Raw genomic sequence first — 13,643 nt, forward strand, 5'->3', positions numbered from 1 at the left:
ATAGGGTTTTGTTTCCAGTCCTCTGATCATCTTTGTGGCCTTCCTCTGAACCCTCTCCAGTTTGTCTGCATCCTTCTTAAAGTGTGGTGCCCAGAACTGGACACAGTACCCCAGATGAGGCCTATTCAATGCTGAGTAGAGGGGAACTAGTACTTCCCGGGATTTGGAAGCTATGCTTCTATGAATGGAGCCCAAAAGAGCATTGGCCTTTTCTGCAGCCACATCACATTGTTGGCCCATATTCAGCTTGTGATCAACAACAATTCCAAGATCCTTCTCACTTGTAGTGTTGTTGAGCCACGAATCCCCCATCTTGTAACTGTGCATTTGGTTTCTTTTTCCTAGGTGCAGAACTTGGCATTTATCCCTATTACATTTCATTCTGTTATTTTCTGCCCAGCGCTCCAGTCTATCAAGATCACTTTGAATTTTGTTTCTGTCTTCCAGGGTATTAGCTATCCCATTCAATTTTGTGTCATCTGCAAATTTGATCAGCATTCCCTGCACCTCCTCAGCCAAGTCATTAATACAAATGTTGAAGAGCCCTGGGCCCAGGACTGAGCCCTGCGGTACCCCACTCGTTACCTCTCCCCAGTTTGAGAAGATCCCACTGATAAGCACTCTTTGAGTTCGATTCTGTAGCCAACTGTGGATCCACCGGACTGTGGATCCACTGTGTTTCATCTAGCCCACTTTTAGCTAGTTTGCTCATCAGGATATCATGGAGCACTTTGTCGAAAGCTTTGCTGAAGTCGAGGTATATTATGTCCACAGCATTCCCACAGTCCACAAGGGAAGTTACCTGATCAAAAAATGAGATCAGATTCGTCTGGCAGCAGGATTTGTTCTTGACAAATCCATGTTGGCTTTGAGTAATCACTGCATTGTTTTCAAGGTGCTTGATTAGGCACTTAACAGTTTCTCAGGTTACAATGAGGGCTGTTAGGGCACAGAAACAAAAGTGGCTGATTCCCAATTAAAACAAATAAAATAACAGTGTACCATTCCAGGCTGTAGGTCCTCCTGACTATGGGAGTTACCCCAGTTGAGGGTACTGCTGCACCCAGTTCCTCAGGGATACAATCAACAAATAGGGTTCTGCTCCAATAAGCAAGATCGGGCACAGCAAGGGTCACATTTCAGGATGGTCAACACAGGGGAGACCCCAGACTCAAGATACCAGTTAGAGAAATCAAGGAGTGGAGACCTCCAAGTGGTCCTCGGCTGGAAGCGAGACAAGCTCAGCTTGTATGTTGTTCCAATTGAGGCAAACTCAGAGTGAGCCTTAAATTAGACTGAGGCTGTGACAGCATGGAGGCAACTGGGTGTAGTGGTGGCTTCAGAACCAGAATCTGAGGATGGCAATGAGACCTCCTCCGGAAGCAGGCGGGCTGGTCCCAGGGGCTCTTCCAAGGCTGAGGGCCCTGAGGTGAGAGGTGATGAGCGCTTCCAGGGACACGTTCTCTTTGGCATCTGAGAGGTCTGTCTTAGCGGTTTCTCCTCTTGTGGAGGAGGAACCTTAACCCTGGGTCATGACATACAGCATCTAGAATCTGTAGTCATCTGTCTCCAGCCCTAATTGGAGCATGCAGGTCCTTTGGTTTTGGGAACATTCACAGATGAGTGTTTGGAAGGTTTGGTTTCCTTGTAAACAAATAATATCCCTGGAATTTCTTCTGGGATGACAGTTCTTGTGAAGACATTCCAAGCACACAGAGCACATGCTGTCTTTTATGCGAAGTGACACAGTTGGTCCATCTAGCTAGGTACTGCCTGCTCTGACTAACAGCAGCTTATCAGGATCTCAAGCCAGAGGTCTTTCCCAGCCTTACCATTGAAATCTCTCTCTTTCTCTCAAACCAGAGACTTCAAGGATTGAGCTCGGGTCCTTCTGTGTGCAAAGCATGTGCCCTGCCACTAGCCACATATGCTGCTTTTCCTGAACCCTGACGTAGTGCACGCATACTATCTACACATATGTTCATATTCCATGGCCTGAGGAACAGCTGGAACAGTGGGAGGTACCAACCATACAACAGTGAGGCGCCTTTGCTCTCCAGTCCGGTTATCCTGCTGGCAATGCTTCTCACTCCATGCTTCTTCCTGTCCCACCCATACCTAAGAAGGAAATGGGCACATGGTGACAATTGCAAGGTGGGAGAACCAGGCTGTATATTGAAGATGGGAACTAGGATGAGGAAGAGGAGGGGTGGGAAACTCGGTGGCAACCATCTTTTCAGAAGAGTAAAGCTAGAGTTACTGACTGAATGGGGAAGTGTGTGTGGGGGGCTAAAATAGCCCACAGGTAAACAACCCCATGTACTATACTACAAGTGGAGCAGAAAAATGTTGTATGCGGCTTTTGCTACAGGCTGAAAAAAAATTGTTTCTGTTTTGGCATCTTTAAGGCAGAATCATGTTTTAAGCGTTTTTCTTTTATACATGCTTGCATGTGCACACACATACACTCGGAGAGAGAGAGAGAGAGAGAGAGAGAGACACACACACACACTGCATGATCTATGCATGTTTCCTCTGAAATGAGTTCCATAAGGTTCAGTGGGATTTACTGCGTAGAAAGCAGGCATTGGATTTCGCCTGTAATGTCCTTGACTCAAAGAAACGACACAGTTTCCCTTATCTGTAATGCTGACATTCCAAATCTTCATAGTGCTGTTTGGCTATATGCAAAACTATCGTGATTTTATTAACAGATTGTATTCACAGAACATCTGGTACTGAGGCTAGTGTTAAAATTGTTTGTGCTAACCCTTTCTTTGATTAGATCATCAAAAAACTTACAGTTTTAAGTCCCTTAAGGTACATGAGGTAAGATGTTCCGAATGAGATCAGCTCTGAGTGCCCCAGTACGCTGTCCTAAAACCTCTGGCCAAAAAAGAGCCAGTGAGTGCTGCGTGGGTTCTTGGAGATTTTTTTCCAAACAATCTCCTCCTTGTTTTGTTTCCCAAATGGGAGAAGAGCTATAAAAATCACTCCGATGTTGTATCTCTTGCTTTGTGAAATCTGAATGAAACGTCTGCTGTCCGCATTCTTGGTTGGGGATATATTGTGTTCTCTCAGCTGCAGTGTATGGTTTTTTAAAGCTATGAAAATGTGAAGCTTGTTTTACGAAGAAAAAAAATCTTATCTGAGGGCGCAGTGGGGATACAGAACTGCTCTTTATATGTTTCAGAAGGAAAGGTTGCCGCTCTGTAAATACTAGATGAGTTAAACTCTTTTTATGGACAAAAACATTCTGCTGTCCGGTAACTTTGGGGATATTAATGAATCTGCCAAAGAAAGTTTAAAGAACATAAGAAGAAAAAATTACCATGCTGACTCAGTAGACCAGCCTTCTCCAACCTGGCATCCTCCAGATGTTGGAGTGCAATGATGGGAGTTGGACTACAATTCCCATAATTGGCTATGCTGGCTGAGAATTATGGGAGTTGCAGTCCAGCACATCGGGGGGGGGAAGGTTGAGTAGACCATGTAGTAGCTCAGCATCCTCTCTGTCAGGTGCTCCTGAGAAGTTCGGAAGCCTGATCAGTGCATCGCATCCATCCTTTGTCCGTTGACATCTGATAGTCAGAAATATACCATCTCTGAGCACACAGGTTGCATTTCAGGCTATCATGGGTAGTATTCATTTAATTTATTGTGTTTGTATCCCATTACTTCTCCCAGGCACTCAGGGTGGCAGCATACATGCCCTGACAACAATCATAGTCTCTTCTATTTGTATACTGCCTTTGTCCCAACCCGTGAAGATGCAAACCCAAAAGGAGCCTCTTTGGCTGTGCCCTTTCAGATATGACCAGCCAGGAGGGAAATACGTCCCTGGGAAGCGCTGCACTGGTTCCTAACCATGCAGCAACAGACGCTTAGTTTTTCCAGTTCCTAGGTTTGGCAGTGCTTTGTTGGCATCTCCTCCCTCAGCAACAGATGTAAGTTAGAGGGATGGGTGACATGAATGTAAAAGCCTTTCCCAACCTTTCTTGCTGCTGCTGTACTAGTTATACAGTATCCCATTTCATTCCTGTTAGATTAATATCCCTGTTAGATTTGGCAGAGTGTTAATGAACTGTGCCAGGGCTGAACTGGTGATTTGAATTCAGGACTGTTGTTTCTAAGTCCAACTATTTATTTATTACTGTATTGGCTTCAGTGGCCAGATAGCCTAGCCCAGCCTTCCCCAACGTTGGCCATGCTGGCTGGGGCTGCTGATGGAAGTTCAAGTCCAAAATATCTGGAGGTCACCAATTTAAGGAACCCTGGCCTAGCCCCATTGTCCATGAATATATTTTAATCTTTAAAAAGTTACTTATGTTAGTGCCCATAATAATGTTATAATAATATTGTTCTATAGAAATGATTTCCAGACGTTAATTTTATAGGCTTGGATACCAAGATAACCTAAGGATGTTTGCCAAAGGAAAGTTTCCCCTGCTCTCTTTCCCTCTGCACCACTCTCCTTCCGTGAACTTCTTTAACTTACCTTAGGATCTCTGTTCACTCTCTCTGTACCATTTTAATTATGATATTTGGGCTGTTGAAAATATTAACTGTTAAACTTTAAAGACTTAAACAGTTTGGGCCCGGCTTACTTGAACAACTGCCTTCACCCATACCAGCCTGCCTGCACTCTAAGGTCATCAACAGAGGCTCTTCTCATTTGTTCACAATCAAGGGCGGTTAGGTTGGTGAGTACAAGGAAGAGGGCCTTTTTAGCATTGGCCCTGCACCTCTGGAATAAGCTTCCATTGGGGTTTGTCAAGCCCCTTCTTTGCAGGTCTTCAGAAAAGCTCTGAAGACCCACTTGTTTTGCTGACCTTTTCTTAAGTTTTGGGCTGCTGGTTTTATTTGTTTCCATTGAATTTTACGGTTTTGTGTGTGTGTTTTTTTAAATTATGTGCACTGCTTGGTTGGAGTGGGGGGTTCCACCCTTCTGAGCAGCCTAAACAAAAATTAAAATATATAAATAAAATGTGTACACAAAGAGCAAGCAGATGCCTGTCTGAGGCCAACAGCCCTTCCTTCTAATTTGCACTAAGGAGGGATAGTACTGACAGCCCATAGTATCAGCAGTTTCTGAGGTCTCCATGGTGTTCCTTAATACTTGGTTGTGTAGCCCTAGGCTGCCTAAACCTGTGATGTTGGAACAGCTAAAATAGATCCTGACCATTGCTTGTATTGCAGCAGATCAGCCATGTGCTGTAAAAGGACCCCCACAAGTCCTTTTGCCACTAGCATAGTGTCATTTGAAAACCCACAGCCAGGTGGCCTGTACATGTTATAGAAGAGCACAAATACAGTCTGGCAGCCCCTTTGCTATTTTTATACATGTACGTAAGGGAGAGAGTATGTTTGTTCCCCAGCCTGGCCAGCTTATTGTCAAGTTCAGACCATGTTGCCTTTTGATCTTTTTGTTGGCTTTTTTTCTGTAGTAGTCCAGGGAATAAGAATGCCCCCCCCTTCCCTCTTGTACGTGCTGCTTATTTTTGGCAATCAAAGCTAGTAGTAGCTTTGAATCACCCCAGCTCTCTCACTTCCCTTTACACATGAAGACCTGAAACAATCCAGACTGCAAACATCAGTCATTTCCTGTGGTATTTTTCATAGGGCAAGAAACTCTGCCAGATCAGCTGCTTTGAAAGTGGCATTCTTGAGTTCAGCTCTTTTGTTTAACTTAAGCTAATCTGCTTCTTACTACAGATCTAGTCTTTCTCTCTCTCTCTCTCTCTCTCTCTCTCTCTCTCTCTCTCTCCCTGCTATGAGAAGAACAATAAAAGTCAACAGTAATCTGTATTCCTAACATTTCTAGGAAGGTTAGCAGCATTTGTGGTAGGAAACTTCTGTTATCTACTGACAACAGAACAAAGCATTTATTTATTGGGACTGCATCCTCCTTGCTCAGGAGGATGGAGTTGCATCTGCACCACAGTGGAAAATATCTATTATAGAAACTGAAATGTGAAGTAAAATATTCAGGTTAATAATACTTCTTGTCTCAACTGCTGGTTATTCTGTGGAGGTAGAAGAAGGACTGGTGACTCAGGGTGTGTGTTTGTATGTATGTAAACAGTTAGTGCTGGTTTGGGAAGGGCAGGGGTTCAAGCTTGTAGTTGTTCATTCACTTTGACATTCACATTCTTGCCCCACCTTTCAAAAGGTTCCGGGGAATATATATAGTTCTCTTCCCCCTTCCTCATTTTATCTTCACAAAAGCCCTGCAAGGTAGGTGAGGTTGAAAGACAGTGACTGACCCAAGGTCACCTAGTGAACTGCCTAAGTGGGGACTTGACCCAGGACTTCCAGGTCTTAGTCCAACACTGTAACTCCTATGCCATGCCAGTTCTAGTTCACCTGGAGATACTGCAGGCTTGAGATTTGCTCCTGCTCTCCTATTGTGTGTATTACTAGCGTATAGGATAATAGGATGCTGCCTTATACAGAGTCATACCCTTGGTCCATCTAAGCCCACTGCTGTTGACACTGACTGGCAGTGGCTGTCCTGCCTGTGATTGGCCTGGAAATATAACATGTGCAGGCCTTCTCCACTCACTGATGTCTACCTTCTAGGTTCCCATGTGTTCCAGATGAGTTCAGACCCATCATAAACAACCTTCCCCAACCTGGGGCCTTCCAGATGTTCTGGACTTTGATTCCCATCAGCCTTAGCCAGCATGGCCAATGGTCAGAATGTAGAGAGTTGTGGCGCAAAACGTCTTGAGGGCATCAGGTTGGGGAAGGCTGCACCATATCAAACTGCTAAATTAGAAGACCAAGAGGTAATTGGTGCACGTGTGATCCCAAATCAAGAAAGTTATACTTAGTGTTGTATTGGCAGTAGCCAGCTCCCTGTCAGGAGAGGAGTCACTAGGGTGTTCTTTCTTTCTGGAGTTTTGGAATACAAAACTGGAAGGATTTTTCTCTTGAGACAGAGACTTCTCCATGTCAGGAGGCAACCTGACAAATGAGTTTCAAACTTCAGATTTCCAGAAGGAACACGGCAGTAAGCCAGGGATAGTGTGTTTTGTCAACTATCAGCATGGCTCTTTAGCATGAATCAGTCTACTTGATAATCTTTTAAACTTTATATATTGTATTTTAATATTTTAACTTTTGTAAACTGCCCAGAGAGCTTCGGCTAAGGGGTGGTATAGAAATGTAACAATAAATAAATAATCACATCTTCCAGTGTTGATGCTCAACTCTTCCTGCCCCTGCACTTTTAAAGGAACGATTTCATGTGGCTTTCTTTAGGGAAGAAAAAGAGAGAGAGAGAGAGAGAGAGACGTCCTTTGTTTAATTCCAGATGAGCTTTAAAGTGAATTCTACAGCTGTTGGATACATTCCTGCCATAGCCTGGCTTTAAAAATATTTTTATTATTGTGCCTTCCAAGTATTATACAATACAGTGGAAAAAAAAGAGCACATGTAAACAAATGATAAAAGGAAACAAAGTAATCCAGCCAAGTTAATAAATCAGAGGCACAATCCCCTGGGGAAGGTTTCTGGTGAAAGCCTCTTTTAAATTAATGGGAGCTGTAGAAGAACTCTACTATTGCACTATTCCATTCAGTTCATTGGAGCTTACAGGTGACCTTGCCAATGGATTGTGCGTTAAAGTTTGAATCCAGTAGTTTTATTCCACTGACTGAAGCAGTTCCATCAGTAGAACCAGGATGGAGGTGATCCCCCTTATACCCTGGGCAGTCCCCTGTGCACCATCAAAATATACTCTGCAGGGCTGAAGAACCCTTTGAAGTAGATTTTCGGACAGCGCACATGGCTGCAGGGGGGAATAGAGAGGGAGAAAGTCCCATCACGCTAGCGGGCTTCCACTAGTGCATCATTGGGTTTTAATCCTAAGGGTTTAGGAATACCACATTCTACTAGTATGGTCCCTCTGCTGCTGTCAAAATTGCTGCCCTTGAGGTAAGTTGGGCAGCATATGGCATATCTTTCTAGCACCCTTACACCTCGTATATTCGTTTTGGTTTGTTTGGGGGTTTTCAGACTTTTAACCAAACCAGTACTGAAGGCTCAGGGCAGGTTACGGTAAAAGCAGCAACAGTTAAACCAACAGAGTAATATATCCACTTAAAAATACCAGACCAAATTAAAGTGATACCATGCCAGTTTGACCAAGGCCACCAAGCCCTGTAAAGATTTACACAAAATGCTCAGCCTAAGGCTACTATATGGAACCAAGGAGTTCTGCAGCTGGGAGCAGCCCTGAACACCCCCCCCCCTGTGTATATCCTCTCTTAGCACAGATTTAACACACACACCCCAAATAACAAAGATGGTGACTATAGCAGATAAGGTCACAGCACCTTATCGAGGAGAAACTGGTCTTTAACCAGGCCTCAACAAATCTGTTTGCCCTAGTGAGTCTGGTGCTCTCCTCCAGCAAGTGTGACAAGTGGCCACCTTTCATCCCGACTTTGAAGCTTCAGAGGTTGGCAGAGATCATCTGTTGCCAATCTCCAACACCAAAGTTGGGGGGCAGTCCGGGAGTTGTTTGGCAGCTGCATGGTCAAGGTGCCTGAAGAGCCTTGGCCATGCAGGGCCAAATTGGCTTGCAGCATCCAACAGCACACTCTTTCCATTGGGAAAGGCCAGGGGGACCTGACCTGGGATGAGGGGGTGGGGCTACAGTTTTTAGCAAGGCCAGCCAAAAATTGTAGACCCCTGACTTTAACCGTGGTTGAGGAATTGGGGGTGGACTGCAGGATTTTCCAAGATTCTCTACAGGAATTTACCAGCTTTAGCAACAGTTACAGTGCTGAACCAGAGGGTGGAGGGAGGAGAAGAGCTTTTTTCCTCATTGGTGGTATGTGTGCAAGGAAGGGGCAAGGGGAAAGAGAAAGCATAAAATCCTTCAAGTCCCTAAACCACAGTGGAGTGTTAGGTTCCAAGATATAATACAGAGCTAAAGGTACCAAAAAAGAATATAAAGCAAATGATTTATAAAGTCATTGGCTATTTCTAAACTTCTGCTTTGCTAAGGCAGACGTACCATCAGGTCTACAATATAATTGCATGAAGAATGTTCTCAAAAAGCAAGTAAATTAATGTCTGTCAAAATCACTGTCTTGCAATTATTTTCTTTGTCCTATTTATATCATGACCATATTTACATCCGAGATAAAACAGCTTGCATCACGATCGATAGCAGAGCCAATGAAAGAAAGAAGAAAAAAACTCCCCCAGGCTTATTGTCAACCTGAGCCAGCTGTATCTGTCTCCTGTGACAGCTGTTATCTGCCAGAACCCGATGTGGGGTGGTGGTGGTAACGCCAAAGGGGGAGACATCAAAAGGGGTCACACCTTTGGGGGGAACCGCTTCAGGAGGGATGCAAGGGCAAGGGCTACACCCCTAACATTGGGTTAATTGGCGTTTGCTGTTCTTGTGCGTGTGGGGGCTGGGTTTTCTCTTAAAATCTGATTATGTGCTTGGGAGAGGATATGGGGCCAAGTGGGGAAGGGGCTGAGGGGGATCTAGTTAGTATGGTTATGGGTAGAGGGAGATATGCATTGGGAGTAGGGCTAGCCAGGTTAGTGGAACATGGCCCAGACAGTTACTGGCTATCCCATTCCCCCCCAAAAAAATTTGGTGGTTGCTCTATCAGCCTGCCCTTGGGTCTCCAGATACAGCTCTTAAATGCCAGTTCAGTTCAAAGCAAGACCTCCCTCATTCATGACATAATAGTGGATGAGGTGGCCAATCTGGCATGTATAACCAAGACCTGGGTGGGTGAACAGGGAGGAGTGAGTCTCTCTCAGCTGTGCCCACCGGGGTACTTGGTTCAGCATCAGGGTACACATGAAGGCCAGGGAGGGGGTGTTACTGTGGTGTATAGGAATTCCATCTCCCTCTGCAGGATCCTTATCCATCTGACTACTGGTCTGGAGTGTTTGCACCTTGTGTTGGGCCAGTGGGACAGATTAGGGATTCTGTTGGTGTACCACCCACCGTGCTGCCCAGCACTGCCTACCTGAGCTGACAGTGGTGGTTTCAGGTATGCTGTTGAGGTCCCCCAGATTGTTGGTTCTGGGGGATGTCAACGTTCATGCTGAGGGCACCTTGTCCAGGGTGGCTTAGGATTTCATGGTCTCCATGATAACCATGGTACTGTCCTAACATGTCATCAGCCCAACACATGTTGCAGGGCATACACTAGACTTGTTTTTCTCAACTGGACATGGAGATGGTGATCTGAAGGTGGGGGACTTTGAATCAGTCCCTTTATCATGGTCAGATCATCGCCTGCTAAGGTTTAGACTTAAGGCAGCTTTTCCCCTCTGCAAGGGTGGGGAACCTATTTAGATGGTCCACCCCAGAGACTTATGGATCCAGATGGCTCTGGGGAGGTTTCTGTCTAATACAGCTGGTTCTCCTGTTGAAACCCTGGTTGATCTGTGGAATGCAGAAATGACCCAGGTGGTTGACACAATTGCTCCTGAATGCTCTCTCCAGAGTAGAGCTCATACTGCTCCATGGTATGCTCCAGAGCTGAGAGCAACGGAGCAAAATAGGAGACAGCTTGAGCGCATATGGAGAAAAACTCCTAGTGGATACAGTCGAACACTGGTGAGTGCCTATGGTCATGTATGTTCAAGGGCAGTGCGGGTGGCAAAGAAACAACATCTTGCTGCCTCTGTTGAATATCTGCTGCCCTAGTGGAGCTTTTCAAGGTCATCGTAATGCCACAATTATTGGCAAAAGCAGCAAGAGCTCCAATGATACCTCTTTCTGGAGATTATTATTCTGCAATAGCTACCAATAATAATATGTTTTATTTATTGCACTATATTTTTACTCCTTTATTTTCCAAAGCTGAGGGGCCTACATTAAAAAAAAAAAACACATTAATTTTGTTATCCTTTATGTTGGAAGATTTTTAGTGAAAGACAATGTATGAATATGAAAAGATGATTGACTTTTAAAAAGTCTTGTAGGTTGTTAGAGTATTAGTACTGTGATACTTACAGAGAACATGTTACCTGGTTTTCCTCTGCCTCATCTGATACCTGCCTTAATTTTTGTCTTTGAAAAATTCAGTGTTGCAAAACAATATATTATTGAAGGTACTATGTCTCCTTTGCTTATATTATCAAAACTATGGGTTGTATCCACTTAGCCCTTCCGGTCAACAGAATGCCTTTTGTCAGTGGAATGTGGAAGGGGTGATTCCACTCACCCACATCCATAGAATTTGCTCCAGAGGGTTGGGGGACTAAAAGGCAGTAGAAATCCACTCATGTAACATCTAATGTGAGGAGAAAAATCATATTGTGACTCTGCTTTCCCTGCAGGAAGGATCAGAACGTTCTTTCACCTGTCAATTGCTGGAATCTCCTCTTAAATCAGGTGAAGCGGGAAAGCAGGGACCACACCACCTTGAGTGACATCTACCTGAACAACATCATCCCTCGGTTTGTTCAAGTCAGTGAAGACTCTGGACGACTTTTCAAAAAGGTAATGATTTTATTGCAGCATGCACCTTTGTGTAGCTCCAGAGACTGCTGTAGGCAACCTACATCTTTGGTGATGTAACACACAAGAGAATGGGGAGCTGGCCACTGCCATTTGTCCCCTAGACACATTTGAATTAGTTTTCTGTATCAGCGAATTAAAATGGACAAGCATGGGTGAATTTAATTCAGGTGACCATCATATCTACTACTGTGGGCAAGAATCCCTTAGAAGAAATGGAGTAGCACTCATAGTCAATAAAAGGGTGGGAAAAGCAGTACTGGGGTACAATCTCAAAAACGACAGAATGATCTCAGTATGATCAGTAGTGAGGCAAACCATTCAACATCACAGTAATTCAAGTCTATGCCCCAACCACTGTTGCTGAAGAAGCTGAGGTTGATCGGTTCTATGAAGACCTACAACACCTTCTAGAACTAACACCAAAAAAAGATGTCCTCTTCATCATAGGGGACTGGAATGCTAAAGTAGGAAGTCAAAAAATCACCAGGATAACAGGCACGCGTGGCCTTCGTGTACAAAATGAAGCAGGACAAAGGCTAATAGAGTTTTGCCAAGAGAACACGCTGATCATAGCAAACCCTCTTTTCCAACAGCACAAGAGGCGACTCTACACATGGACATCACCAGATGGTCAATATCGAAATCAGATTGATTATGTCCTTTGCAACCAAAGATGGAGAAGCTCTACAGAGTCAGTAAAAACAAGACCTGGAGCTGACTGTGGCTCAGATCATGAGCTGCTTCTTGCAAAATTTCGGCTTAAATTGAAGAATGTAGGGAAAACCACTCAACCATTCAGGTATGACCTCAATCATATCCCTTATGAACATACAGTGGAGGTGAGGAATAGATTTAAGGGATTAGACCTGATAGACAAGAGTGCCTGAGGAACTATGGACGGAGGTCCGTAACGTTGTTCAGGAGGCAGCAACTGAATCCATTCCAAAGAAAAAGAAATGCAAGAAAGCAAAGTGGCTGTCTGATGAGGCTTTACAAGTAGCTGAGGAAAGAAGGGAAGCAAAAAGCAAGGGAGAAAGGGGAAGATATATCCAACTAAATGCAGAGTTCCAGAGAAGAGCAAGGAGAGACAAGAAGGCCTTTTTAAATGAACAATGCAAAGAAATCGAAGAAAACAATAGAATGGGAAAGACTAGAGATCTTTTCAAGAAAATCGGAGATATGAAGGGAACATTTTGTGCAAAGACGGGCATGATAAATGACAAAGAAGGCAGGAACCTAACAGAAGCAGATGACATTAAGAAGAGGTGGAAAGAATACACAGAAGAACTATACAGGAAATATCTGAATGTCCTTGATAGCCATGATAGTGCAGTCACTGAACTTGAGCCGGACATCCTAGAGAGTGAAGTCAAGTGGGCCTTAGGAAGCATTACTAACAACAAAGCTAGTGGAGATGACAGTCTTCCAGCTGAGCTGTTTAAAATCCTAAAAGATGATGCTGTTAAAGTGCTGCACTCAATATGCCAACAAATTTGGGACACTCAACAGTGGCCACAAGACTGGAACAGGTCAGTTTACATTCCAGTTCCAAAGAAGGGCAACGCCAAAGAGTGTTCAAACTATTGTACAGTTGCGCTCATTTCACATGCCAGCAAGGTGATGCTCAAAATCCTACAAGCTAGGCTTCAGCAATATGTGAACCGAGAACTACCAGAAGTACAAGCTGGGTTTCGAAGAGGCAGAGGAACTAGAGATCAAATCGCCAACATTTGCTGGATCATGGAGAAAGCAAGAGAATTCCAGAAAAACGTCTATTTCTGCTTCATTGACTACACTAAAGCCTTTGATCGTGTAGATCACAACAAACTGTGGCAAATTCTTAAAGTGATGGGAGTACCAGACCACCTTACCTGTTCCCTGAGAAACCTGTACGAGGGTCAAGAAGCAACAGTAAGAACCAGACATGGAACAATTGATTGGTTCAAAATTGGGAAAGGAGTATGACAAGGCTGCATATTGTCGCCCTGCTTATTTAATTTATATGCAGAGTACATCATGAGAAATGCTGGGTTGGATGAATCACAGGTCGGAATTAAGATTGCCGGGAGAATTATCAGCAACCTCAGATACGCAGACAATACCACCCTAATGGCAGAAAGCGAAGAGGATC

The 13,643-nt window shown here is 44.2% G+C and overlaps 1 protein-coding gene across 5 annotated transcripts in view; it reads left to right on the forward strand.

Annotated features, from left to right (window-relative positions):
- The window catches only part of SRGAP2 (SLIT-ROBO Rho GTPase activating protein 2), a 230,731-nt gene that overhangs the window by 87,995 nt on the left and 129,093 nt on the right, over positions 1-13,643 (forward strand). For all 5 annotated transcript variants that reach the window (XM_084853307.1, XM_084853309.1, XM_084853308.1 and 2 more), the window contains one exon: positions 11,329-11,491. In XM_084853307.1, coding sequence (XP_084709433.1) covers positions 11,329-11,491 — 163 coding nt within the window. The remainder of the gene's footprint in view (positions 1-11,328; positions 11,492-13,643) is intronic.

This window comes from Heloderma suspectum, chromosome 4, assembly GCF_057233095.1.
Source record: "Heloderma suspectum isolate Gila_16-S chromosome 4, 16-S_ref, whole genome shotgun sequence".
NCBI lineage: Eukaryota > Metazoa > Chordata > Lepidosauria > Squamata > Helodermatidae > Heloderma > Heloderma suspectum.